Below are 25,546 nucleotides of genomic sequence, written 5' to 3' on the forward strand. Positions count from 1 at the left end.
ATCCAGCACTTACCAACCCTCAGCAGGTTGGGGATCACCTACGTTTAACCACGGGCGCGAGCGAGCCCAACCTTGGGGCGGACGAGGCCTTTCGGCACCTCCGGCGCCTTGCGCCGCTTGCGCCTTGCTCCGCGCGGCCGCGAGGCTGACTCGACCTCCAAAGATACGAGGGCCATCTCGCTTCTCCCTTCGCATTTTTTGGCACAGCGTTGGCTTCCCTCCAGCCCTCGGGAAGCCTGCCAGCACTGCAAGGTTTACGAAAAAGTTAACTCCAAAGGGGTGAGGAGCGCCTTCATTTTTTTTTTTCCCTCCTCCCTTGCGTGCAAAGTTAGCCGGGCTGCCGATTTAAAAAAAAAAAAAAAACAAAAAAAACCCACACCGACTTCCACTCTTAGTTCCCCCCGCTAAAATATTTCGGAGGTATCAACGTTACGGATCGGCCGCGCGGCGCACACGGCGTCTGCGAGGGCGAATACAAAGAGGAGCCGTTAGTGACAGCAGTCCTGTTACCAACTCGTGCGGGATCCAGATCCTTCCAGGACTCCTTTGTTCTTAACTTTCTTTTAAAAAAAACATGCACACACACACAAAAAAAAAAACAACCCAACTTTCCTTCTTATAAGCCTGAACTTTCTCAGCTGCAGCTATGTTACCTTGCAATTGCCTTCACAACTGCACGCAATTCTTAACCTCTGCTTTATGTACGTTGTCATCCACCTCCCTGTTTTCCGTATTGATTTATGCTTTACGTTCTTTTCACGTTCCCTTCTAGCAGGGCCGGTTTTAACCAAACGGCCTTATCCTTTCGAGCCCGAGACGTGCGTTCGGTTGGCCGGTGAGTAATCAACTTCCAATTTTCATGCGCGCTCCTGTTTATACTGCCTTCCCTATCGGCTTTGTTTCTAATTACGGTTTGTTAAATGCAAGTGAATATACAGTGTACGGAGAAATATAAAGCATGTAGATAAATAAACACCGCGCGTGCACGCACGCGCACACACACACCCCAACTAAGACCGTATTCTCACTGCGCTTTCGACCGCGGATCCCAAAGCACTTTGTCACGTTCATTAACAAAATCTCGCAGCTCCCTTGGGAAAGACACTTGTATTATTTTACGCCTTGTAATTAGGAAAACTGAGGCACAGAGGAGACGAGTGAAATTACCGGCATTACGGAAAAGCTCTGTAGCAGAGCTGAAAACAGGACTCCGGAGGCAGGTTCCCTGGGCAAATAACTAGAGCGCGATTTTTTTTTCTTTTTTTTCTTCTTTTTTTTTTTTCTGAATGAACCTTCCTTCTCCCCGTTTTGGCCCTGGATATAAGTCAGGAATCTGTCGGAGCTGGCGACGGCAGCACGGAGCTCCCTGCCCCACTCTCCGAAAGGGAGAGGGGAGCGTCGCCGCCGAGGAGGAGCCCCGCGACCCAAACGCCGTCTCCTCGGTGGTGGGTCGCCACCGGGTCGGTCCGTCTGCACCCAGGGAGCCTGGAGAGACGCAGGCTGAGGTCGCGGCCGGGCGTTTCGGAGAGCCCCAGGAGCCGTTTTGCCCCCGCCAGCTCTCCGGGCGGCTTGGCGAGGGCGGAAAGGCTGGGAGGCGCCAGCTGGTTGCCCACCCGGATGCCGGGAGCCACCGCCGCAACCCCCAGAGACACCTGCGACGTGTCCGAGTCCAACCGCTCATGGGGAAGGTCACCCACGTTCCTCTCGCCTCCGTGAGGACACATAGGGAGACCCAGCGGCACGGTGCACGGAGCTACCGACTCCCAGCGCTGCCTGATGCATCTTCTCAGCCACGGGGGAGAAGCAAGTTGGAGGCATCACCCCAACCAGGAGCCCAGCTCCCTCCGCGCTGCGGTCAACGGCGTTGACTCCCGGCATGGCCAAGCCGGCTCAGGCCTGGCCGGCCAAGCACGGATGCCGTTGTCAAGGGTCAACGCTGCCGGTCCATCAGGCCAGCCGTCCCATGTGGACACGCACACTCCCACGGACATGCTCATCGTCCCCCCCCACCCCGCTCCACCTCCATAATTAAAACCATACCGGGCTCATTTGAATAGCGTAGCTGGCTAACGCTCTCCACTGCAACGTAAATAGTCCTATTTATGCCAAGCTCCCATATTGTAAATATCACGACGTATAGCTGGCCAACCCATGAGTCATCTCCCAAAACTCCAACTTAATAAATGGTGCCTCTTCCACGTTCCAGGCGAACGCGGGCGCGCGCGGCTCCCACCGCTCGGCGCCTCTGCACCCGAGGGCCCCCCGGCGCTCTCGGACGCGGCCTCCCCTCGGCCGGCGGGTTATCTATAGACGGCGCTCGTGGAGGGGACGAGCCGGCACCCGGCGTGACACCCTCGCGCTGGCCCGACCCAAGGCGGCGGGCACGGCCGAGACGGCGGGAAGGCGAGTCGCCTAGACGGGGACCCCGCTCTCCTCGGTGCCTTTCCCCACCTTGCCGTCCGGCTCGGCTTTGTCTGAGCACCCGGGTTGGGTTAGGGTGGCGGTTGGGGTGGGAGCCCAGCTCCTCGCTGGAGGGAGACAACGCCGTGCCGCCCCCCCCCCCTCGGGGAAGGGGGGACACCGGGATGCCGCCGAGGCCTGGCTCGGGATGCGCCCCCGAAGCATCACCCCGGCGCGGCGATGCAGGCGCCCCGAGCATCCCTAGGGCAGCGGCACCGCGGTACCCCACGAGCCACCCGCGGGGGTGGGGGGACCCACGGCGGTGGGTGCCGGCGAGATTCGCCCACCCCGTCCGAGGGCTGGCGGAGGGAAGGAGCAGAGCGAGGAGGGAGGGTGCGAGCAAAGCTGCGGTCGGGGTTGGGGGGGGGGCGTCCGCGGGCAGCACCTCCACCTGGGGCAGCACTTTCCCCAAAACTTCGCACCCCCCCCCCCACACCACCACCAACCTCCCGCGTTGATTAAGAAGGGGGTGCGGCATGTGTGTGTGTGTATGTGCATGCCACCCCCCCCCCAAAAAAAAATTAAATTAAATTAAAAATAAATGAGGAAGGGGGCTGCTTCCTCCCCCAGCGCCCCCCCCCCGCTTACCTTCCACGGCGGCGAGCAGCGGCAGCAGGGCGAGGGGCAGGCAGCAGAGCCACAGCGGCCCCATGGTGCGCGCCGGGCCGGGCATCAGAGGCGGCGCGGCCGGCGCTCCATGGCGGCGGCGGCGGCGGAGGGGGGGGGGGGTCGGCGGGGAGGGGGGGGGGAAGCGGCGGCGGCGGCGGAGCGCAGAGCCGAGCCCCCCTCGCTGGGGCCGCCGCCGGCGCGGGCGCGGGCACGGCCGCGGGCACGGAGCGCAGCGCACCGCCGGCCCCGCCGCCGCGGCCGGGCCGAGCCACCGCCGCCCGCCGAGCGGGGGAAGCGACCGGCGCCTCCCGCCCCGAGCCGCCCCGCCCCCGCCACGACGCCACGGTGGCGGCGGGCGGCGGGCGGCGGCGGCGCGGGGGGGGCGGCGGGGGGCCGGCGGCGCGGCGGGCCGGCGGCGGGCGGGGAGGGGCGGTGCGGCGCGGCGGGCGGCGGCTCCCCCCGCCCGCCGATGGTTTCTCCCGGAGCTGTCGATCATCCAGAGAAAGCCGTGATTTCAGCCCAAATCTTCCTCCTCGGGTTCTGCTGAGCGCTGCCAAAGCTGGGTTTGGGGGTGGGTTTGGGGGGGGTGATGCCCCCCCCCCCCGCTTCCGCCGTTCCCACCGCCCCGGACCCTCCGTCTCCCTGGGGCTGAGCATCCTCGGGGCGCGCATCCCACCCCGGCCTTCGCCTCCGCCGTGCTCCGGGCGGTGCGGAAACGTGGCCCTTCCGCACACCTGGAGCATCCTGGGGGCAAGCAGGCTGGCAGGAGAAGGAGATGTGTCCAGCAGGACAAAAACCGGGGGCACACGACTGGCAGGCTCTGACCCCACACCAGCCCGAGTTACCCACCCAGGCAAGGTGGGAATGGAAACTCCCTCATTTCCAGTTTGCAGCTGGTGTTATTTCATTACGAGCACCATTCCCACCTGGTTAAGGCAAACGAGGCTTTCCCAGAAAGTGCAGCTGAGACCTACCTCCAGTTTGCCACCCCGTAGCTCTCTGTCACACTGCCCCAATCGCCCCGGCTTCCCAAGGTACCTTGGAGCCAAACCTGCCCCTCAGGTGCCTCTTGAACCAAAGCCCACCCAGGTCATGTGCAGCTGTTTCCAGGACTGTTTCCCCAACAAGTCCCCAGTGCCACCGCCTTGATGTCTCCTCCTCACCCTTTCCACCCTGCTACCATTCACTTCCCACCCTGCAGTGCCCCTCTGCTCGTTTCCCTATTTCTTTCGGCAGAGAGGGGACAGGTGTGTCCTGCAGAAAGCACATAGGTGTCTTCTCAGGGACTGTCACACCCTGCTCATGGAGCTCTATGCGAGCTGGGCAAGGTTCCCTTTAACAGTGACTGTCCACAGAGTTGCAGAGTCCTGGGGACTGCCAAGATGGGCCCCTGTCCCCCAACTCACCGAAATATCTGACGCACACAAAAAACAGGCTTGGTTCATTATATCCTTCCTTGTCCCCAAGCTCCTGCACCAGCAGCTTGGACATCTTAGGTTCCCTGCCCTGGCCCATTTTTGCCCTGAGCTACACAGACTTATTTCACGATTGTCACAGCAACTTCGAAGCTTTTATGTACTCTTTGGAATCTGTCTTGTCCCCTGAAGATGCTCTTCAGACCTTCTCCAGAGTCATTCATGAGTTGTAAGCGCTGGTCACACCTCATGGTTGCCTTCACTTTGCTCCCAGTAACAGTTTTCTATCGTCTTTGCATTCCCTTGATGTCCATGGGAAGGCCTGCCATGGCCCCATGGCTGCCCCCAAGAACTTGCTGTTGTCAGTGCAGGGAGTCCCACCAGCCTCCACCCTTCGTCCTGTGACCTACAGACTTCTCCACTCACCAAGCCAGCAGCTCCGTGTGGACCAGCAAGGGCCACAAAGCCCCACACTATAGCAAGTGATGCCAGGCCTCCTCCAACATCCGTTTTTGCACCTTCCCCTCATTCTGCACCAGGCCCATGCTAGTAGCCTTCATGGAGTGATCCAGGAAGCACCGCATGTTCTCACTGTCCTCAGGTGGCCACGGGGACAGTGTGAGCTGGTGCTTCCCTTGCTGCCATCTGGTGACAAGTGACGGCAGCACTATGTCACACCAAGCATGGTCTGGTCCTACCTTGAGAGGCAAGGTTTGTTGGTTGTATTAGAAGCCACTGTGCCCACCTAACGCTTGGACAGCACTGTCATAGCAGGCTTAAACCCCACTATCTGGGAAAAGTAACAGCATTGGGGTTACAGCGAGACAGCCACCACTTCAAATGCACCTCTATGTTTTTTATCAAAAAATTGTTCCCAGGAAGGCAAAGCCGTGAGTGATGACATCTAGGGGACATTAAAACAGGTTTGGTGGTGACAAATTTCATGCAGCATTTTCAATTCCTAGTGCAGGAAGAGCAGGTTACATTTACACGTGATGTTACCTGGTCACTGTGAGCCCTTGGCTCACACCTGGAAGAGGTGGCTTCACGTCACTCTTTGCAAGGTTAAAGAGGTGGAGACAGCCAGGAGTTGAGGGAGACACTAAAGGAAGTGATGGGGCAGGAATGCTCTCTCCTTCCTGCTGGGTCAGTTGATCCCAGACAAGCACTACCTGCTCACTCTGGTTCATGCTGGCACTTCAGGGTGCTCTGCAGGGCAGCACCCCACTTTCATGCTCCTGGGTGACCACAGAGACCAGCACGTCACTACAGGAGGCTTTTAGAAATGCAGCGATTGATGTGCGTTACCGTGGGAGGGTGGATTTTCACCTCTGCTACACGCAGCTCTGTGGGAATAAACCTGCTCAGCCCTCCTGTGGATGAAGTAACATCTGTGCAATGGGAGGAATAGAGCTGCCCAGCTCAGGTTCAAGGCTCAGTGCAGCCATCCCAGGTCGAGGAGCAAGAAGGAGCACCAACCAAGGAGCCCTAGGTACCAGAAGGACCCAGGAGAGGCTTCTTGTTCCTGGGGTCCAGCAAAACTTCTTCCCTTGGAGCTACCCGATCAAGCCCAATTCCCTAACCAAGGGGGAGGGAAATTAATTTTGGATAAGAAGGATCTGGTGCACGTCCCTTGGTGGCATCTAGAGCAGTAAATCTGCCTGTAAAGACCCACAGAGAGCAGTCAGGCAGCTGGTCGGGGGCCCGCGGAGAGACGCCCTGCAGGAAATCGGCACCCTTGCTCATGTCTCTGCATGCAAAAGGAAAGATTTTCAGCTTCTGGCTGAATCCCTCGGGCTCCACGGAGCCTTGAGCTTCCAGGCCACAGGGGCAGGTTGGGAGGAGGAAAACACTAGCATATTTTTACAGAAATTGGAGTCTCCCTGCAGCAGCAAATCCCGTAAAAGCAAAACCCAAGTGAAAAGCAGCTTCAGCTGTTCTGGCTCTGGCTGTGACGGGCTTGGCCCCAGGCCAGTGAGTTAATTCTGCCTATTAACTAATAGTATAGTATTGTCGGCAAAGATTCATTGCTAAACTTATGTTTTTAAGATATCACTTATCATTTAAACACTTAACTCTTGATCCTCGAACATGTACAGGCACCATGTAGCCCTGCAGCCATGCAGCAGATAACCAAAGTCACCGCTGGCTGGGGAGGCCGGGCAACGTTTAACCCTTTTTCCCCTAATACTTTGTCTGAACGATAAATTGACCTGAATAGCACTTTTCAAAGGAGAACAGGCCCCGCTGCTCAGGACCCACTTATAATCCTTACTGTTCCCAAGCTCAGCAGGGATAGAGGGACTTTTTCCAATAGCAGGTTTTTCTAGCTTTGGCGTGAACAGCAAGAGACACTGTGGACGTATGTGGTTGCAACCTGACAAGAGACATCGAAAACGGCCTCGCTCTGTCCTTCCCTGCTTCCCCCCGTCACCCCAAATGCTCCGTAGTCCGGTAGAAAAAGAAGTTTGGACTTTTGCTCTCCTTGCGTCGAAAGCAGCAAGGATGCCCCATCCGCCGGGGCTTTTGGCTGAAGATCCCCAGTCCCGGATCCGTAGGGTAAAAAAGATATTATCCAGCGATCCCGGACCTCTCCACATTCCCAGTCCCCCTTCCAGAACGGACCAGCATTTTCGCTGAATTTAGTGGTCTCGGGGCACAACCCAAGCTCGGCAGTAGTGTGGCCACGTGCTATTAACCACTGCCGCCCCCACCCCACGGGGGGGATAGGGTAAGGAAGGCTTCCCTATACAGAATTAAATCAAGATAAGGTTTTTACATCCCCTTACGCTTTGTGAGGGTACCTGGCCCCGGCTGGCTTGCGCTGAAATGTGATCCTGGGAGCCGTTCTCGCTCAACCCGTTTAGCTTGTTACAGCGTCCTGCCAAGGGAGCTAGCGGAGGGACTTGCAGCTTTCTCTCCCCTTCAGCTCTTTCTTCTGGCATTTCTGAGCTCATCGGTTGCTAAATGAAAGATTCATGCGTGCTATGAGCCCTGACACTACCTGGTACCAGAAGTGAGGCCGAGATAGAGAAGCAGAAAGGAAGGAGGTAAGCGGGTGGCGTGGGTCAATCAAACGTTGTCCTGTGCTAGGACTCTCCAGGAATGCGGCAGAGCCCGAGAAAACCTTCAGGGGAGGATTTCATCCCTTCGGGGAGACGAGCATGGCTGTGGAGATGAGCGAGGAGTGAACGGTAGCTGCATTTTTGTTGCTGTGGCAGAATCTGAAGACGTGGATTTAAGAGCCTTCAGTTAAATTAGGAAGCAAAAGCCAACTGATAGATTGCATTAAAGATCTGAAGAATATTGCACTCCTAAAATGAATGAAACTTTTGAATGGTATCCATGGGAACAAATTAAAGAGAAGAGGCACTTTTGAAGTGTTTAAAATAGACATAGGACTGTAGAATTGGGCATGAAATTTTGGACATTTTGTTCAACAGCTCATTTGAGGTCGGCTTATAATGACAGAGCTGAACACAGCCAGGTAAACCTTAGATGAGACATTGCGAAAATTATCCGATCATGGTTACACAGGAACTAGCTGAAGAGTTAAAAGAAACTTTTGAAAAAATACATTTTGTAAAGATATCTCCTCTAGGGTGGCAAACATGTCAGGTTTTCTTGAAAAAGCTGATATCATAAATGAACAGGTTTTATGGAAACAGAAAGAAAAAAATGTGGTTAAAGAGCATGCCAAATTAAATAAAAACATAGAAATAACAAGGAAACTCCAAATTCCCAGGATGTAGAGGAATGCCACGATAAATCATTTCTCTGTGTTTTAAAAAATACATAAATAAAAAGGGGATTAAAATATACAGCAAAGAATAGGTGGAACAAATGCCAGAATATAACATTATATACGTAAATCTAATGAATAAGATTTTATAACCGTAAGACATGACTAGCCAAAGATTTTTTTATTATTATTATAGAAAATATTTTCATTTTAGTCCTTGATTATTTTATAGTTAGCCAGAAATAGTAATGTTAGAGAATAAAACTGCCCAGTAGGTAGCCTCTCATGAAAAACTGCCAGACATTACATACTGACAGAGATAATGACATAAAAGGGCACACAATTTAATTGCTGTAAGTTTAAAGATTTGTAGAAGGAAAGGATATAACCTCTGTTATTTTGTGGCAAGGTATCCATAGTCCAAAAATCCTGCAGAAAATGGTTTTAGAGTTGCTCAAAGGAAAAAGCCGAAAAATCAAACTCAGGTCTCTGTTTAATACTAGAAAATTACAGAGTGGCATCCTCAAAATTGAGAATGCTCAGATGGCATTTAATAGGAAACTGGGGAGAAAACTACTTGTTTTTTGTCATCGCTGGTGTTAAAAACTGGAGTTTTGTAAATTCTTATGAAAGCCGTGGAAAAAATGCAACATTATGGGTTAGGTTCAAGGGTCTCATGAGCAAAATCCTTTGGTGCCCTGAGACAGTGTAAGTTTATGAAAAGGCAAATATAGGATCATAGGCAATAGTTTGTTGTGAAATTGCTCCTTTCTCCTCAGAGATAATTACTGTAAACGGGCAGGCCTGCAGGAGGCAAACCCATCTTCTTCTGCAAAAGGAGGACAAAAAAGAGGCATTTTCTCCAGGCCTCTCCGGAGAGGAGCAAGCTAAGGGAGATATGGTGGGATGGAGCAAGCAGTGATGTGCAGACAAAAATGCCCCAAGATCTGTGGATCTAGGAGGTCGGGAGAGACTGGGAAATGCACCGTATGTTGTATTATAGGCATTTCACATTTTCTTTTTGGGTGTGGGAGCGTCCGCTCCATTAAGATTTTGGCTAAGATGTGATGGGCTGGAGCAAGTCCTGCGTTAGCAACTGAAGTGCGAGAGCAGCTGGAAGCCCTTGCTTTCTGGCAAATGCATGCACGAGCTCTTCCCGCTAATATTTAGTTACTTACCTTTTTTACTGAAGGCTCATCAGAGCAATAAGCTTTGGCACCGAATTATCTGTCACTGCCCGGGGACACCTCCGACCCTGGGCGATAGGTGCGGGGTGCATGCAGGAGCGAGAAGAACACAGAGGGCAGGCGTAGGAGAGCGGCACGATGGGGACAGGGCAGCATTAATGTTGTGCAGGCGCCGTGAAGGTGAGGGGGAGCACGTCTCGGAGAAAGGAGAAGCAGGGTTCATGCCAAAAATACTAGCAGGGATGAAGGGGCCACTTCAGAGGGAGAGGTAGGATTTCTGCAGGGCTTAAGCAGAGATGCCTGTTTTGCATTTGTCCGCCGACGGGAGATGGGTCTGGCAAGGAGCGGGAGGAAACGCTGCCCAATTAGCCAGGATGGATGCCCCTGGAACGGCCCATCCATCTGCTCCCTGGTGACACGAGGGAGCTGCCAGCAAAGCCTTGCTCAGGTGACTCCCCTCCCCTTGACACGCTGCCACAGTGCCACAACGCAGAGCTGCTAATGAGGCGGTTGCACTTGTCCCTGCAGTGTGCTCCAAGCATGAGGGGGCTGGGATGGTCAGAAAGGTCGTGGTATGTGGCCCATCCTTTCATCGAGACCTTCACCTTCACCCATGGAGGAAGCTCTTTGGATCTTTCCACACTGGCCTTGGACCTTGCAGCTCCTGGGACCCCCAAGGCCCATTGGCATCAGCATCCTGGCTGGTCTCTGAGAAACTTCTGGTTATCAAGTGCTCCTTCTGGGGACCGCTGTTAGCCCTCAGGGCTGCTAACTCCTCCTGTGTCCATGCTCCTGCCCTGCAGCACGGTCCAAAGCTAAGCCCCTTGCCACCCTTTCCTCGCACCAAGAGACAAGGTGTCCCTGGCCAAAAGTGTTTTAAGGAAAGTAAGCAGCCATGGAGGGGAAGCCTTACGAGATAAGATACTTGTGCTTTTAACTGCTTAAGAGATGGTAGTGGAGGGTAGGAATAACTGGTAGGCTCCGTAAGCAGAGGGAGATCACCAGTCAGACTTGTAAGGTTTGTGTTGGGACCCATCCTCTTCAACAGACTCAGAAGTGACAGAAATAGGGACAAAACAGCGAGTTTGCAGATGGCATGAAGTTACCACGACAGAGAGAACAAGAGCTGACTGGAGAATTGCATGGGACTAGGATAAATGTAAGACAATGTACATGGGAAAAACAACTGTAACCATGCTGTCCCTTCCCCTACATGAACTAAGTCCATCAAAAGAAATTTGTGTGAGGTTCAGGTTCAGGTTAAAAAGGAAAAAAAAAAAGAAGAGGTTAAGAACTAAAGGAGGTGATTCTTCATATGGACAGGAGATGAACTATGGATCTCCTTGGCAAAGGATGCTGTGTATACAAAAAATTTACAGGAATTCAAGTGGAGACTGGACAAGTTCTTGGAAGAGAGATCCAGAAATATATAAACTACAGCAGGGCTTGGGAAACCCCTGGAACGGAAAATAGTTGGGAAAGTCTTCCATACAGATCTCTCTGGGCTCATGGAACCACCAACCTGTCTCCTTTCTGTGATTAAAGCCCTTTCTGGGCTCACGGGAGCCACTGTGGAAGCCGGAGGCTTGCCCCATGGATTACACCAGCTCCGGGACTGAACCACCATGGACGCTCCTGTGCGTCAACGTGGCACTGGAGCCTGGATGGGGACCTCCAGCCCGTTCATACTGTCCAGCTGCCAGCCCCATTTCGCTCAGAGCTCAGCTCCTGAGACAAAGCCTGCTGTATCCCATTACTCATCTCCAGGCTGCTATCAGATAGGTCTTTAATTTGGTTTTAATTAAAACAATTCCTTCCTTTTTCCTTTCTTGAAATGGTTTGCATTCTGTCTGGAGGGTTGGGGTTGCCAAGAGCCAGAGCTGCGACGTCAGTGTTGGGCTGAGGGCTTTAACAGGAAAGCGAGCGCAGGGCACTGCAGCAGGGGAGCAGAACCGAGAGGAGAAGCAGGCAGCTCTAAGGGGAAGGTGGCTGCTCCATCCGCTGGAGGCAGGGCAATAGCAGGGACCTCCAGCTGCTGGTGGGATACCGAGGCAAGGATCTGTGGGGCTGGCTCTGCACTGGGTGCATTACTCAGTAGGCAAACTAGAAGGGAAATAAATCAGCCCCTGATTTACCTGGGAGGAGAGATATTTCTTTTCAACTGGTTTTTAATTTGGAGTGAATTTTCAGGACTGGCTGTTCAGATGTCTGTGAGATAAGTAATGTGTTGCACTTCAGTCAAACAGGATTTTTCTTCTTTCGGACCAGCAAAACTGTGTTTTGTAAGTGGATGTTCCAGCTAATGAGGTGCTAAGTGTATAGATCATCACCAGGACTTCACCAGGTAGCCTTGAGGGCAGATCCAGCTCCTAGTAAAACCAACACCAAGATTGTCCACAACTTCCAGGAACTACTTCAGAAAAAGAAACTGTCCTAGGGGCAGGGTCAAGGGAAAAACAGAGAAATACAAACACAAAAAAATGGCCACGTCATGCTATAGCTACAGTATACAGCTACACATGTTCCTTTTCCTCAGGCCAAAGAGGAAATTTGATAACAAGGGGCATGTTTGGAGAAGACACAAACACTGGCTTCTGGCTTACTGAGCACAGCAAGACTTCTGACTCTGGGAACAGTCTCCAGAGCCCTGAAACACCAGATTTTACTAAAGAAATGGCCACAAAGGAGCCTATAGCAGATTAGGTCAGGCAGGTTTAATATAGGAATCTGCTCCCCAGGGGAAAAGAGAGAAGCATTTAGGGCCCCAACACATGAAACCTGAGTTAAATACCTTGCTTTGTCACCAGCCATGAATCTTTAGCAGTGTCTGCAGTGCTGTAGAGGAACAGCTTCAGGGCTAGCCTTGAAGTCAAATTTATCATCTGCCACCTCCGCCTTTGGAGCAACCCAAAAGCCCAGGTGCACTGGCTCCTACTAGCACGAGAAGGATGCTTTTTCCTTCAGTGATGAAGGGCCCAGCAACCTCTATCTGTCCTCTTTGCGCGGTAGCAATGCTGTGCGTTAGCCACTGCACAGAAAAGACAGCCAAGGAAGAGAAGGGCCTGGCACCGCTTGGCGCAAGGACAGGGGGATTCGCTGCCACCGCAGCACTCAGCGTTGCCATCCACCGGGAGATGTCGTCTGAGGATGTAGCCTTGGAAATAGCACAAAACTGGCAGAAAGCCAATGTATTTTGGAGCGCCGGGATTTATCTTTAAAAACAGCAAAGACCGCAGGCCCACTTTGCTGGAAAATACCTGCTCAGTCCTGGGATCCTGCATCCTTTGATGCTCAACTGGTAGAACTGGGCATCCGTCGGGAGGTGAGTTGTGTTATCTGACAAAGGGGGATTATGCTGTGAAAACTGCTCATTGGGGATTGTATATTAACAGGATATGCTCGGCTAGTTGACAGGAAGCAATAAAGTAATTTGAAGGAGACTGGGAGAGAGTGTGTGAGTTCCTGCGTCTGTGTTAAATCACAGCATTAGATAAGCAAACAGTGCAGCCCTGGAGCCCGGTGCGGGGAGGAACACTGCCAAAAGGGAGTTGGCCAGTGTGGCGAGCGGAGCCAAAAACCTCAGGGAGCCGCTGCGAGTTCAGCTTGAACGCAATGCGGATAGCAGCGGGAGCGCAACCCTTCCAGCCCCTGCGGGCGCTCGGGGCTCCGGTTTTGCGGTGGGCAGGTGGGCAGGTCTTGTCTCCTGTTGCCCCAGCTCTGCACGCACGCTCGAGTGGAAAGAGAGCATCGCTCAGCACCCGAGAGACCCCAGCGCGTGCTTGCATGAGCCAAGCGCACTGGTCTTTCAGGGGCTCCGGGAACGAGCTGCCTCTCCCAGCAGAGCCAGGCCTGGAGGAGGAAGGGGAGGAGAGAGTCAAGATGAGAAATACGTGCAATTGCGAAAAAAACAAGGCTGCAAGAGCTGCTGAGTGAAGGGCTGGCCAGTTACTGTCTGCAACAAGGAGGGGAGCAAGGGGAATTGTCAGAAAACATCAGGCAATTCACATTCGGGAACTGCCCTGTATTTAAGCACCCTGCTCAAATCCTGCCCCAGTAAGTGTCACCTGTAAGTGAGTCAGTGTCAGTAAGTACAGCACCTGGCACACCGTCCATTACTCAGCCACCCAAGTCCTGCTGGAATCAAACGCAGTAAATGCTCATCAAAAAGTGGTTGGAATGGCCCCTTCTGGTCCTAAAAGGGAATCTGGGGTGCAGGGAGAAAGAATCAGGGGCTCCATCACTGGTGGCTGCATGGAATAGGTGAGTGGGGGAGGAGGAGGAGGAGGGAAGATCTGAGCTCACTGCTTGTGCCACTGACAGCATGGAGGTACAAAGCATTGGGCTGTGCTGTCAGGGCAATGCCAGGCTGCTAGGGAGGGAGAGAAGATCACAGTTCCTTCAGCCCTGCCCTATGATCCCTCCTACCCTGGCCCCAAGTATGGAGGGAAGCCCAGGGGCAGGATAGCAACAGTGGGGCAGGAGGGGGAGTGGACAACTCTGGGGTGGTCAGTGCTGACCATCTTGAACTTGCATGTCTTCTGCCTGACCAGCAAGGCATTAGTGCGGGCAGAATAGTTCATTAATGTCAGAGCTGGGTGCTGTAGCACGTGGACTTGGAGGGCTCTAAAGCCACTTGCTGGCACTACATGCAATGCTCTCATAATATCCAGAGTTCAGTCCTCCTCAGTCAGTCAGGATAATTACAGCCTCCACTCACACGAGCTGCCTGAGCTTCAGCAAAGCAAAAGGCATGCAAAGGATCCAGAGGGCAGCAGGGGCAGTGTAGGCTTTCCCTCCCTGCTCATCCCCCAGGACTACTGGTTCAATGGACATTTATCTGCTAGGTCTCTCCTATCTTCACAGAGAGCTGGAAAAGAGAAAACACTTCCTTTCTCTGTCTGCAGTTCTTAGTGACCTTGTTATGGTTGAATGCATCGGTCATAGCACATCCCCGTCTGCGCATCTCTCCATGGGAAGGAGCAGAACAGAGCGTGTGCAGCGGAAGAGGAGAAATGTAGTTATGCCAGCTCGTTGGGAGGATAGCTCTATGATTTAGAGAAGCACTCTTCCACTGCCAGAAGATAGGTTCCTCTGCAGGATAGAAACTTGCACAAAATGCAAGGGAAGTAAAGTAAGATAAGGTGAACTGAAGTGAAACAGCATGCGTGTTTCTCAACTTCGGGGAGTTTTGAGGCTACCTGTGGGGAGCAAGGAGGTCTGGGACAATAGATGAGAATATGCAGCCTTTATTGGCTTATTGAGCCTTGCAAAGTGCAGGTTTAGCTGGGACAAGAGGAACTGCTTAAAGCTAAGCCAGCTCCTTTCTCCAAGAGCAATCGCAGGGGAGCAAGCCATGGCTGTGGGTACCCATGGGGTCTAACCTCTCCCTTTCGATGTGAGGTGTTATCATGCGCTCAGATGGCATGGGCAACTCTGAAGTGGAAAGCAGGGCTGACACCTACCTTTCTACTTGGTTACTGGATAGATGAGCTCTCAAGGTTGATAGACTGCAAAAGTATAGGTGGACATGCTCCATAGGTCCTGCTTGGTGTGTGGGGATGAGGGACTGCACAGAAGCTGAGGGTTTTGCTCTCTGGCTTCACACACTTCACTTCACGGGGTCCAATTGCACCGATATTGTATCCCCAGTCCAAAGAGTCACTGACAATGTTCTTCCACCCACTCTTCCTTCCATGTGTCTCACACAATTCTTTGAATAACCGGGCTGGACAAAAGCAACTTGTTCTCCTGGCTGTGGAAGAACTGCTCCAGCTGCCTCTTCCAAATGCATCAAGGCTAACCACAGCTCAACATTATCATGTTCAGCAGCTAAACTGAACCTACCCATGAGTCCTTCTCTTCAATGGGAGAATGCCGCAGCATCCTGCCAAGACAGTCTGCCCGTTCCTTGGTAGAGGAACACTGTCTGGCACAGATGAGGTTGCTGGCTAGTCCTGAGATGGCTGTCTCCCTGAAAGGCAATATCTTCTGTAGCTTGGTGGGCATTGCTTCCAGCAGCAACCCAGGCACAGGGAAGGCTCACAGAGCTTTTCTTCTGCAATTCAAAGGGACCAGGCTGTGCTAGTGAATCAACCAGCTATCTGGGTCTGAGAGACGATGCTACAAACTCGGGTCATGCATGGGGCAGCCTGTCAAAACAGTATCACTCAGCAGACTGATGTAGGTGTCCCATGGTGCCTTCCAGGCAGGCAGTTTAGTCTTCACCAGAGATTCTCTTCAGCCCATTGCTGTTTGTGTCTAGCACTGTCTCACCCTGGAGAGTCACACGCAGTCACTGTGACCTTCATCACCACCTCGGCACAAGGAGTTACCTGACCCGCTCATGAGTCATTTCTGTGCTCAGTAAAGAGAACAGTATCCCACAGATAATGGATGTACTACTTAGGTCCAGTCTGTTGCAATCCATCTCTGACCACAGGGCTCTGGAGCTCCCCAGATGGGAAGGAGCTGCCACCACTTCATGCCTGTCTGCTCTCCACAGCCACATGCTCAAAAGCCTCAGGGAACCCGAAGGGAGCCCTCTACCCAAGGCAGCCACTCCTCACCTCAGCCCTACTCCTTGACATGTCCCTCTGCTCCATTGGCTCCTGAAGAAACCTACTAAAGAGACCTCGGATATCCTGACTGTCTTTGCTTCTCCAACACTTTTTCCTCCCTTCCCTGATATCCCCACCCGGCTGCTAGAAAGTGATGTTCTCCCACTGCATGACCCAGCCTCATCACTACAGAGCTGGAAGGGCTCCTGGAGCACTGGCTCCAGGCCACCAGCAAGGAAGGACCACTCCCTGGACTGGATTGGTGCCAGGCTAGAAAGAGACACAAGCTGTCTTAACTGCAGTAATTAAATAAATCTTCAGCCCATATGAGAGGGAACATCACGTCTTCCCCACTCTCTCCATACTGCTGCAGTATGTGCAAGCCAGTGGCATCACCAGGCAAGCACATCAGTCCTCCCCAAAAGTGACTGAAGACTTAGACTGGGGTAGGTTGCTTGGGCTCGGTTTCCTGTTGTGTCCAAGCACTCCTGTGTGAGCCCAGTTCCAGACTTTGGAAGCTGCCGCCTTCCTTCTGCTGTGGTCCCACAGGTCCCCTCTGGTCCTGACAAAGTGTTGGCTTCAAAGAAGTGTCAGGCAGTTGTTCACACTCTTTTGGCTATTGTAGGATAGATCTAGTCCTTCTGACCTCATCTGCAAAAAATGTGCCATTACCCTGTCTTCTTTGCTCTAGCTCTCACTCAGGGCGAACCCCTCTCCACCGCCATCAGAACCTGTTTTACTGTTGAGTTCAGTAGAGGGAACATAAGGCCTTCAAGATGCTCTCATTGCAAAAAATCTGAAAATCATTCCTCTTACCCGCCCACCCTGTCCCTCCAGAGATGATGAGGATCCCCCGGCAGTGACTGCTATGTGACGCTGCACGCCAGCAAGTGTTCCCTGAGCCCCAGAGGGCTTCCTAACATAAAAGGAGTTGTGCATTTGTCAGTAGGGCCACGATGCCCCAGCATGGCCCGGTTCGTGTGGGACAGGGCACCTTCAGCTTGGTGTGAACGTGTTGGCTTTCCGTGGGGCCAGGTTGCCTTAACTCCCCCTGGAGTCCCACCACGCACCTCCCTGCAGGTCCCCACCAGAGGGGTCATGTCACGGCTCAGCTAAACCCAGTGCTGAGGCTGGACTCCCAGAGGGTGTTTCTCCGCATCCGGGGAGAAGTTTTGCTCTTGCAAAAGCTTGCTCTTGCTGCTTTTGCAGCTGGGAAGCACGAGGAACCCCACGTTGCCCATTTGGTTCCCCGTGCGAGGCGTCCCCGTCTCTTCTCTCGGGGCCGGGGCCACGGGAACGGGGCCGGAGCCGCTTTCCCCTCCCCCTGCCCGGTGGGATTTCCCCCCGCCGTAACTAAGCCCCCCCCCCTTCCCGCACCCGCCACAGCCGTCGGCAGAGCCGTATTTACCGCCGGGATCTGCACCGACGTGGCGCGGCCTTTCTTCCCTTTCATCCCATTCTAACTCCCTGAATGCGTTTTGCTTGTTTTAGCGGAGCGGGGAAGAGAGGGAGCCCCTCTTCCCCCCGCGCCCGGGGGATCTCTCCCAGCAGATGGGGCAGGGATAAGAATATGCATACAGCGAAGGCCCTAAGAGGATTTGCTGGCGCCCCTTTCATTGCCGCCCTTTGTATGCTTCTCCGCTGCTGTGGGACGCCTCCGAATTCTCCCTCTGTCTCTCTCCCTTCCACTCCAGAAGAAAAGAATGCGCCTATAAAAGGCCTTGTTTGTCCGACTTGTTTGAGGGAACCATATTGCCGTAGGTGCCGAGGGCCCCGGCGTGACAGCGTCGCCCCTTTGAGAAAGGGTGACGTGCGGCTCCCTCCTGGGAGACTCCAAGCGGGCGGCTTAGCCAGGCGCTGGGAAAAAGGTTTCAGTTGCATTTCAATGTTCATTGAACCCTGAATCCCCCGGCGCTGTTTTTTCCAGGGGCTCCGCGGCCAGACAAAGCGTCGCGAGGGCCACCGAGGCGGAGGCTGGGAAGCCCACCGTGTGAGGTGCCCGACGTTCCCTCCGCGCGCCGCGGCCCGGCGAAGGGAGGAGGACCCGCGCGGGGTCCGTCGCCGGCCGCTTTTCCCACCGCCGCTTAGCCGGCCGGGGGCCGTCCCCCGAAATCCGAACCGTTGGGTGATCCCGACGGGGCCGGCAACATCGCTTTTCCTATGACATCTAGCGGCAAAGCTCGGGAAGAAAGAAAATGTCGGCTGGGTTTTCCTGGCCGGAGCGTAGCTGTCCCCCGCTGCGGCATTTTGCCCTTTGTATTCCACCCTTTTAAAGAGCAGACAGTCCCCTGATTAACAGGGAAGCAAAAACAAGCGGCACAATAGCCTCCGCGGCTCAGAAATGTCAAACAGTCCACCCCGAAACGTGTGCTGCCCCTGCGCCCTGTCTGCATTTTCGGAGCGTGTTGAGACGGCCCTGAATAATAAGTCGGGGCTGGAAATGCAAGAACGCGCAAACGTGTCTACAGCCCTCCTCGCTCAGCTCCGTGCTCCGACACGCATCCCGCCTTTGCTCGCCGGCTGCTCTTAATAGGAGCTATGGGACATATAGGTCAAGCCCAGGAGAACTTCTGATCAAGCGTGGTGCACATAAGATGTCTCACAAAGCAGCAAACCGTTTGCAGCAGCAAGGGGCAAAATGTGTCTCCAAGGGTGATGGCAAAGGTCCCTCACCCAAGATGAGGTGTACTCCAAGCATGCCCAGTCTTGGCAGGGATCACCGCGTGCGTCTTCCTATCACCCATGCGGACTCCCTTGTGTCTGCTAATGTGCAAGCCTGGGATGCTTGTATCCCTGCAGCGAGGCACTAATAAACCCTCTCTCGTTTACCTGATGTCCCCTGTCCACAAAGCCTGTAGGAAACTAATGGCACCAAGGCATCCGTCGAACCTGGCTCATCTTGGCCTGTAGACTCAAATACTCTCAGGTGACAGAGGGAGTTAAAGTTTTTAAAATGTCTTTTTGTCGTTGCTAAGCTCAGCTCCAGCGGACACACAGAGAAGCGACTGCATAAGCCCCAGTTCTTTAGGAAACCAGACCAAAAAACCCTCAATATTTTGGGGCTCTGACTCATGGGCAGTGAATGCTTGAAGCCAGCAGCATTCCTTACCATCCGGCTGTAGAACAAGTTTTCTTTGTGGTGAAATCCCCGTTTGTTTGGACCAAACTTTAATTTTAAAACGCTCTTTTTAGGAAATGTAACTTCTGAACTCCATTTTTCCCCAGCTGCTTCAAGGAGTAATGGGGAGTCCTGCCCCCCCTCCCCTGCAATCAAAATGCCTTCTGGACCTTGTAAATGAACTCCAGTCCCATTTTGAGAACATCACTTCTTGTCTTCATTTTGAGACACCTCTGCCAGGAGCAATGCGGGGAAAAGCCTGTCCAGGAGGGAAAAGCTTACAAAGTTTTGGGGAAAAGTCTCTGCATCATCAGCCACTGAACTGCCAGCTATGGTGGCAGAGGCCAAAAGGGACCATTGACCCTAAAACATCCTCTTTACACCCTACCTCCTGGAGCAGATCACCTTGACTTGGTGAACAGGGGAGAAGCAACCCAGGGGACTGTAGTACAAGAAGGATGTGTCCTCAGATGCCTCAGGGCTTTTCAGGACCAGATTGACTGTGGGATGCCGAGATCAGAAGGAAGGCTGTGAGGATGAAGTAAGGATGAAGGAGAGCGCCGTTGTGGTGGTCCTGCACGGAGGCAGAGTGGCTGTAACCTCTGCTGAAGCTCGCAGGCTGTGCCAAGAGTCTGTGCCAAGTAGTGGTGCCACACCACGAGCAGCCAGACACGCAGCTGAACCCAGTTCATTTGATTGAAGGTTGATCCTGCACGGCTGCAAATTGCTAAAGAAAACCTGGGGGGACCACTGCTTCTCTCCTGTGACATTTCAATCAGCCCGTCCGAGGACTCCTCGATGATGTTAGAACAAAACTTGGGTCAAGGGAAGACCTTGGGCATCTAAGGTGAAATGCAATTGGGGAAAGTGGCGGTTATTTGTAACCACCCGCATTTTAATTCTGTCAGGAAAAAAAACAAACAAAACCCAACCCAGAACAACACAAGCTGTCTTTAAAAATTAAATACATTGAATCTAGAATCACAAGCACTAAAATGAGTTAATAATAAATAGGTCATGCTTCTGTCCACCAGGGCTTAGGTTGCTTGAATTCTCTGGTACGAGTTCTTGGGGTCATGAATGCACAATATTCAGACACTTTTGACATTCCTGTAATGCATTTTACAAGGGAAAAAAAAAAGAAAAACAGGGGATGAGGCTGAAAATCGAGACAGAACCCCACAAATACTTATGGGAGCTGTAGGATGATGAGAAACTCTGCCAGAAGGAGGACAAGTCATGCGTGGCCCCACTTCAGCTGCGAAGAGGAAGGAGTTTGGCTCTTCCGAGTGCTGTTGGTGACACCAAACACCTAATGAGTCTGTGCCTCTGACCGCTGCAACCCGAGGGGGACGTGTGCTGGGACTCACGGAGGAGGGCGAGCTCTGCCCTCCCTCCGGGATGACTCCCAGCCGTCCTGCCACAGCTGGTGGCTGCAACCTCCTTGAGCTCCGTGTTGCACCAAGCTGGCCGGTGTGCAAGACTCCTAACAACCTTCAGCAGGTCCAGCTTGACTTTTTGTATCTTCCTGCTGCTTTTGCACACCCTCGGTGTCTGCAAGCTGCCGCTCGCGGACTGGCCCTCTGCGGCCACCCTGAGTCCTCCCTGAATGCCATCCCACCCACCAGTGGGGCTGGAGTCCTCCTTTAACCCCATGCCATGTCCTCCAAGCCTCCTAGATGCCCTGCCGGACTACCTTTCCCTTCACACTCATGCTCGGTATCTTCCTGTAGGGTCCTAGCCTGACAAATGGCAGGAGCTGCTGTCTCCAGCGCCTGTTGGGGCAATCACTGGTGGCTTCAGATTGGGTCTGTGAAGGCAGGAGAGTGTTAAGGCATTTCATAAACTCACCTAGTATTTGCTCCTGCTTCAAGGCTCTTTTATTACCATTACAGAGTTGACTCTGTGTTTTTTTTTTTATTCCCCCAATTTAGCCTGCTCCTCTTTCCTTTGAAGGGGCCTAACAACCCCATTAGGACTGAATTCGTTCCAGGTTTTACCTGTCAGAGATGATATTATTTCCACCAGCTCCATGCATGTCTCTGGATGCACATTCATTGCAAATACATTAATGAGCTTGTTCTGAAGCCCTGCAAAACATCACACCCACAACCACACAGCATTGCTACTCCGTACTATGCAAAAAGGCTTTTGCTTCCCCTCTTTCTCTGCTCAGTGAGACAACAGGTCCTCCTCTGAGTCAAAAAACACAAAATGCTGTTTGCAAAATACTGTTTGGCCTATAACTTGGGCTCCTGGGATTTGCTTCTCAGCAAGCCTGAGGGACAAGCGTGATGGAGGTGGAAGGAGAGATAGAAGGATTGATAGAGAATTGCCAGGACTCATTCTGAACCTAAGGGCAGAGGTAGATGGGCTGCAGAGGACTCACGTGGATGGTGGAAAGACAGACAGCTATCTACTTCTGTCTTCCCCAGCCTGTCCCAGGAGACCACCCCAGAGCAGAGAAGGGAATGTTGATCCATGCCTTTCTCTGGGGCTCATCTAAGTGCAGCGCCAGGTACCCTTGGTGGGAGGGAAGCACCCTAGTGCTGCATCTACAGAGTGGTCCGAGGTCTCCTCCAACATCACTAGGGATTGTGCTCTGCTGCAAGGGACTGGTGGCATTGACAGGACCACCCTTTCTTTAAACAGAGCTCAAATACTATTACTGAAGCAGAATCCAAGCATCTGTGGATGCTGGGTCTTCCCACAGTTGGCTCCTGGCCCTCAGACATTGATGTGGACATCTTTTAGGCTGGGTCAGCATCAAGCAGAGCCCCATGGGATGCCGGCAGATGGATCACGGCCACGTGCAGTCCCCTTGCAGGGCAGCACTGGAAGGGCAGCCCAGACATCCTGGCTTCGGATTTAGCCCGGGAGGATGCAGGGCGTCGCTCCCACTCCCACTGCAGGGCGTAGCATCAGGCCAAACGGGTTTTGCTGGAGTCATTAGCTTTTGCTTGGTTACACTGAGGTCTGGTTTTCAGTGCGGTCTTCCCATCTGCAAAGGAAGAACCGGTTTGCTCTAGGCACCCGCACGGCTCTCCAGGAACCAAAACTCTGGGCAAAAACCTTTTGCGCCCAGGGCCTGACCCTCACGCAGACCCTCATTGCCATCCCCAGGCTGCAGAGCAGGATCTGGCTCGAAGCCGTAGCCATTGCCCACGTGCTCCTCGGACAGCGCGGGACGCCGGGCCGCGTAGACCGTGATGGACGCGAAGCTCGAGCCTCCCTTGGGCAGCTCGCGCGGCGCCCGCCGCTCCTCGCAGAAGCCGCTCCGGGATGCGCATCGCTGTCCGGCTCCCTCTGTGTTCGTCTGGAAGCATCGCCGATGACCTGCCGCCGTTCCCGTCTCCTTGGCGACTGCACATGCCAACATCTCCAGACAAAAGCTCTCCTGGCACATAATGGGAACAGAAGGGAGCGCTGGGCAGCGGCATTCAGCCGTTGGGGGCTGCTTTAATAGCGCACACGCTGGGGGCTGCTTTGCAGCCTCCAGGACTCCAGCCCGTGCTTTTCCCGAGTCAGCCAGCGCTGCAGACTCTCAGATAATTCCCGTTTAAAAACCAGATGGGTATTTCAGGTATGTGTCCGTGCGTGTTTTGCGCACGTTTCCCCGGGGACCCTTCCGCAGCTCTGCAGCCCTCGCGAGGCTGCACGTGGCAGTGTCTCGCTGCGCTGTGTGGTCCTAGCTCTCCTGCACGATTTTTTTCTCCGCTTGCAAATGCAAGATTCAGCGTGGCGGGAGGTTGCTGAGAGCAATGCTGGGCTCCTCCGCCCTGCTACGGACTGCCCAGCCTGCTCACGCCTTCCTCTTGCACTGCATGCCAGAAGCGTGTTGTGTTTTGCATGTGAGCTCCGTGGTTTGCATTGGGTGCGTATGGCTGCTACGTGCCCTGGGTATTAATTCACATGAGCGCTTGCCTCTAGGCTCGTGTCATGCGAGGCGCACGGCTACATATGTGACACGGATGGAGCCTGGGGCTCGTCTCACAGCCTCACATCAGCTGGGAGCGTGGCTTGTCTTCCATGCTCCGCTCCCCCCTCCAAAACCCTCCTACATCCCATTCCCATCTCCTGCTCCTCCTCGTGTAAGGCGGAGGCCAGAGCGGGGGCAAACCGAGGGGCATCCGACGTGGTAGAGCCTTTCCCCGGGCTGCGCGATGGGAGATGCTGCTCCTTTCCCAGGCAGGAGGGCGGGAATGCCCGGCGAGAAACGGAGCGGAAGGAGCCGGGCCCGACGTCCAAGGAAAGCTGCGCCTGGAGCTGAACGCCGGCCAGACTCCCCATCCCCGCTCATCCCCATGGAAACCTTGTCCCAGCCGCCCCTCCTCGCAGCCGTGCTGGATTGTAGGTCACCGACGGGGACCAAGTGGCTCTTTGCAAGCCAGGGCCACCGGCCGGTGCTGCAAAAGCTGCAGTGGGACCACGAGGACGAATCCTTTCCCCTCCTTCCCCGTGCACGGCACCACAGGTTGGGGGATGCCCGAGCATCCACCCTCCTCTTCCCCAGCACGGCGAAGGCAGGGCAGCATCGGCTGCCCCTCTCCGGCCCCGGCGTTGCGCGGGATGCCCTGCTGCAAGGGTCCGCGGAGGCAGGATCGCACCACCCCACCGCCCGGCTCAGCTGGTCCTTCCCCTCCCGCATTCCCTTCCCAGCACGAGTCCCCTGAATGCTCCATTTGAAGCTAATTCTGGCTGAAATCTGGTTTGCTTTCCGACGTTGCTGCTTTAAATTGGAGAGATTGACCTTGTAGCAGGAGGTGACATGCAGATGCACATCAGCAGCCCGTCAGAGCGGGCGGTGGGGGCTGGGTGGGGGGGTTGCCGAGCCGCCTCGGGGACAGGCCAACTATTTTATGAGTAATTTAATATCTGGAACACAGACTTTTCATTCCCAGAGATCTGCTGGGGAAAGAAAGAGCCTTTCTGCAGCCCCGCAAAGGCTGTTCCTCATAAGGAGGCAGAACAGCAAAAAGGGCTGGGACTTAACCCCTGGGTGGCCAGCCTGGAGCAGGGCTTCTGCAGCTCCGAGTTTGTGCAATGCAGGCAGGAAAAGCGGGAATCCCTGTACAGCACAAAGCGGAAGACAGGCTGATCCATACGGCTCCAGGCAAAAGTTGAGTGAACCCCCCAGCAATGCCCCTGCCCAGAACGTACACCCCAAAACCCAACGTCCTGGCCCCGTGGCACATGAGAACTGAGCCCGTTCAGGGTTTCCCGCATGCCTCCTGCTTGATAACAGGGTTTGGGAAAGGGACTGGAGCACTGAGACTTGCAGCTTTGCACTGCGCAACCCTGCCCAAGGGCAGAGGAGAAGGAAGGTGGTAGCCATCGGCTGGGTAACGGTGACCGTCCTTTGGTCCTGGGAGGCTGAAGGGAAAGAGATGCTTGCTGGCTGCTCCGAAAGGTGCTGCTGGCTGGGGACAAGTATCCTCATGTCTATGAGCGACAAAATGAACTACGTGGGAAAACAGCTAGGGAAGCAGACAAGAGTTTGCAGGACTTGCATGACAGGTTGGACCACACGATCTCCAGAAGTCCCTTCCAGCCAGCATTTCTGTAGATGTAGGATGTTGCCAGCAAGGACCAAGATGAACCAGATGTGGTTTAGGAAAAAGAACTTAACAGAACAGCTGGGGAGAATGGTTATTCCTAGCATATAGCTACGCCCACAGTGTGGGGGCCAGCGAGGAGCCCGCAGGAGCACAGTCAGGATCGGGGTTCTCTCGGAGAGCTGATCCCTCGTGCTGTCTTTGTCTGGCTATGCACATCACGTGCTGCCGTGGCTGCTCCTTGATTGGGAGGTATCCGGGATTAACCGGGTACAATGCAAATCCTGCAAACGGATCAACACCTTTGAAAGTGCCGCTGCATTTGTTAATGATATTAGACACCTGACCAGAGCGCAGAACCGACATCCCTGGGTCAATCTCGCTGACAAACAGCACGACCGTGACTCCCACACTAAATACACCCTCTGCAATGTGCTTTGATTTCTCCAGTTAAGCTTCACTTTCCATGAATATTGATAGGCACTTAGCACGCTGCATCACACCAGATCCTGCCTGAGGCCTGGGCTGGAGCTTCAGCACAGAGAAAATCCCCCAAACCCCAACAAGATGATGCAGGAAAAAACACCCTGTGGTATTCTTGCTGATCCCTGTTGTTATGTGCCTTGAAATAGGAAGATTTTATTTTAAATCCTATGAGCTCCCTATGAATGTTTAATGTTTTTGCTTCCATTGAGCTTTGGACCAAACTGGTTCCTCATTCCAGGGAGGATCCCAAGAAAATTACCTTCCTGCTTGCTGCCTTTGGTGTTGTTGAACACCTTGCTCTGGTATGTTATGGGACTGGGCGACTGACTGACGTGGCTGTGCTCCAAGACAGCTCTCGGTTCAGCGTCTCTGCTCACCGAGGGCATTCAACCTCCAACACAGAGAGGCCAAAGCACC

The 25,546-nt window shown here is 53.9% G+C and overlaps 1 protein-coding gene across 4 annotated transcripts in view; it reads right to left on the reverse strand.

Moving 5' to 3' along the window:
- Positions 1-3,177, reverse strand: part of EPHB2 (EPH receptor B2) — a 127,599-nt gene extending 124,422 nt beyond the window's left edge. For all 4 annotated transcript variants that reach the window (XM_067311104.1, XM_067311102.1, XM_067311103.1 and 1 more), the window contains exon 1: positions 3,049-3,177. In XM_067311104.1, coding sequence (XP_067167205.1) covers positions 3,049-3,133 — 85 coding nt within the window. In that variant the 5' untranslated portion in view covers positions 3,134-3,177. The remainder of the gene's footprint in view (positions 1-3,048) is intronic.
- Positions 3,178-25,546: the final 22,369 nt, after the last annotated feature.

This window comes from Apteryx mantelli, chromosome 26, assembly GCF_036417845.1.
Source record: "Apteryx mantelli isolate bAptMan1 chromosome 26, bAptMan1.hap1, whole genome shotgun sequence".
Lineage (NCBI taxonomy): Eukaryota > Metazoa > Chordata > Aves > Apterygiformes > Apterygidae > Apteryx > Apteryx mantelli.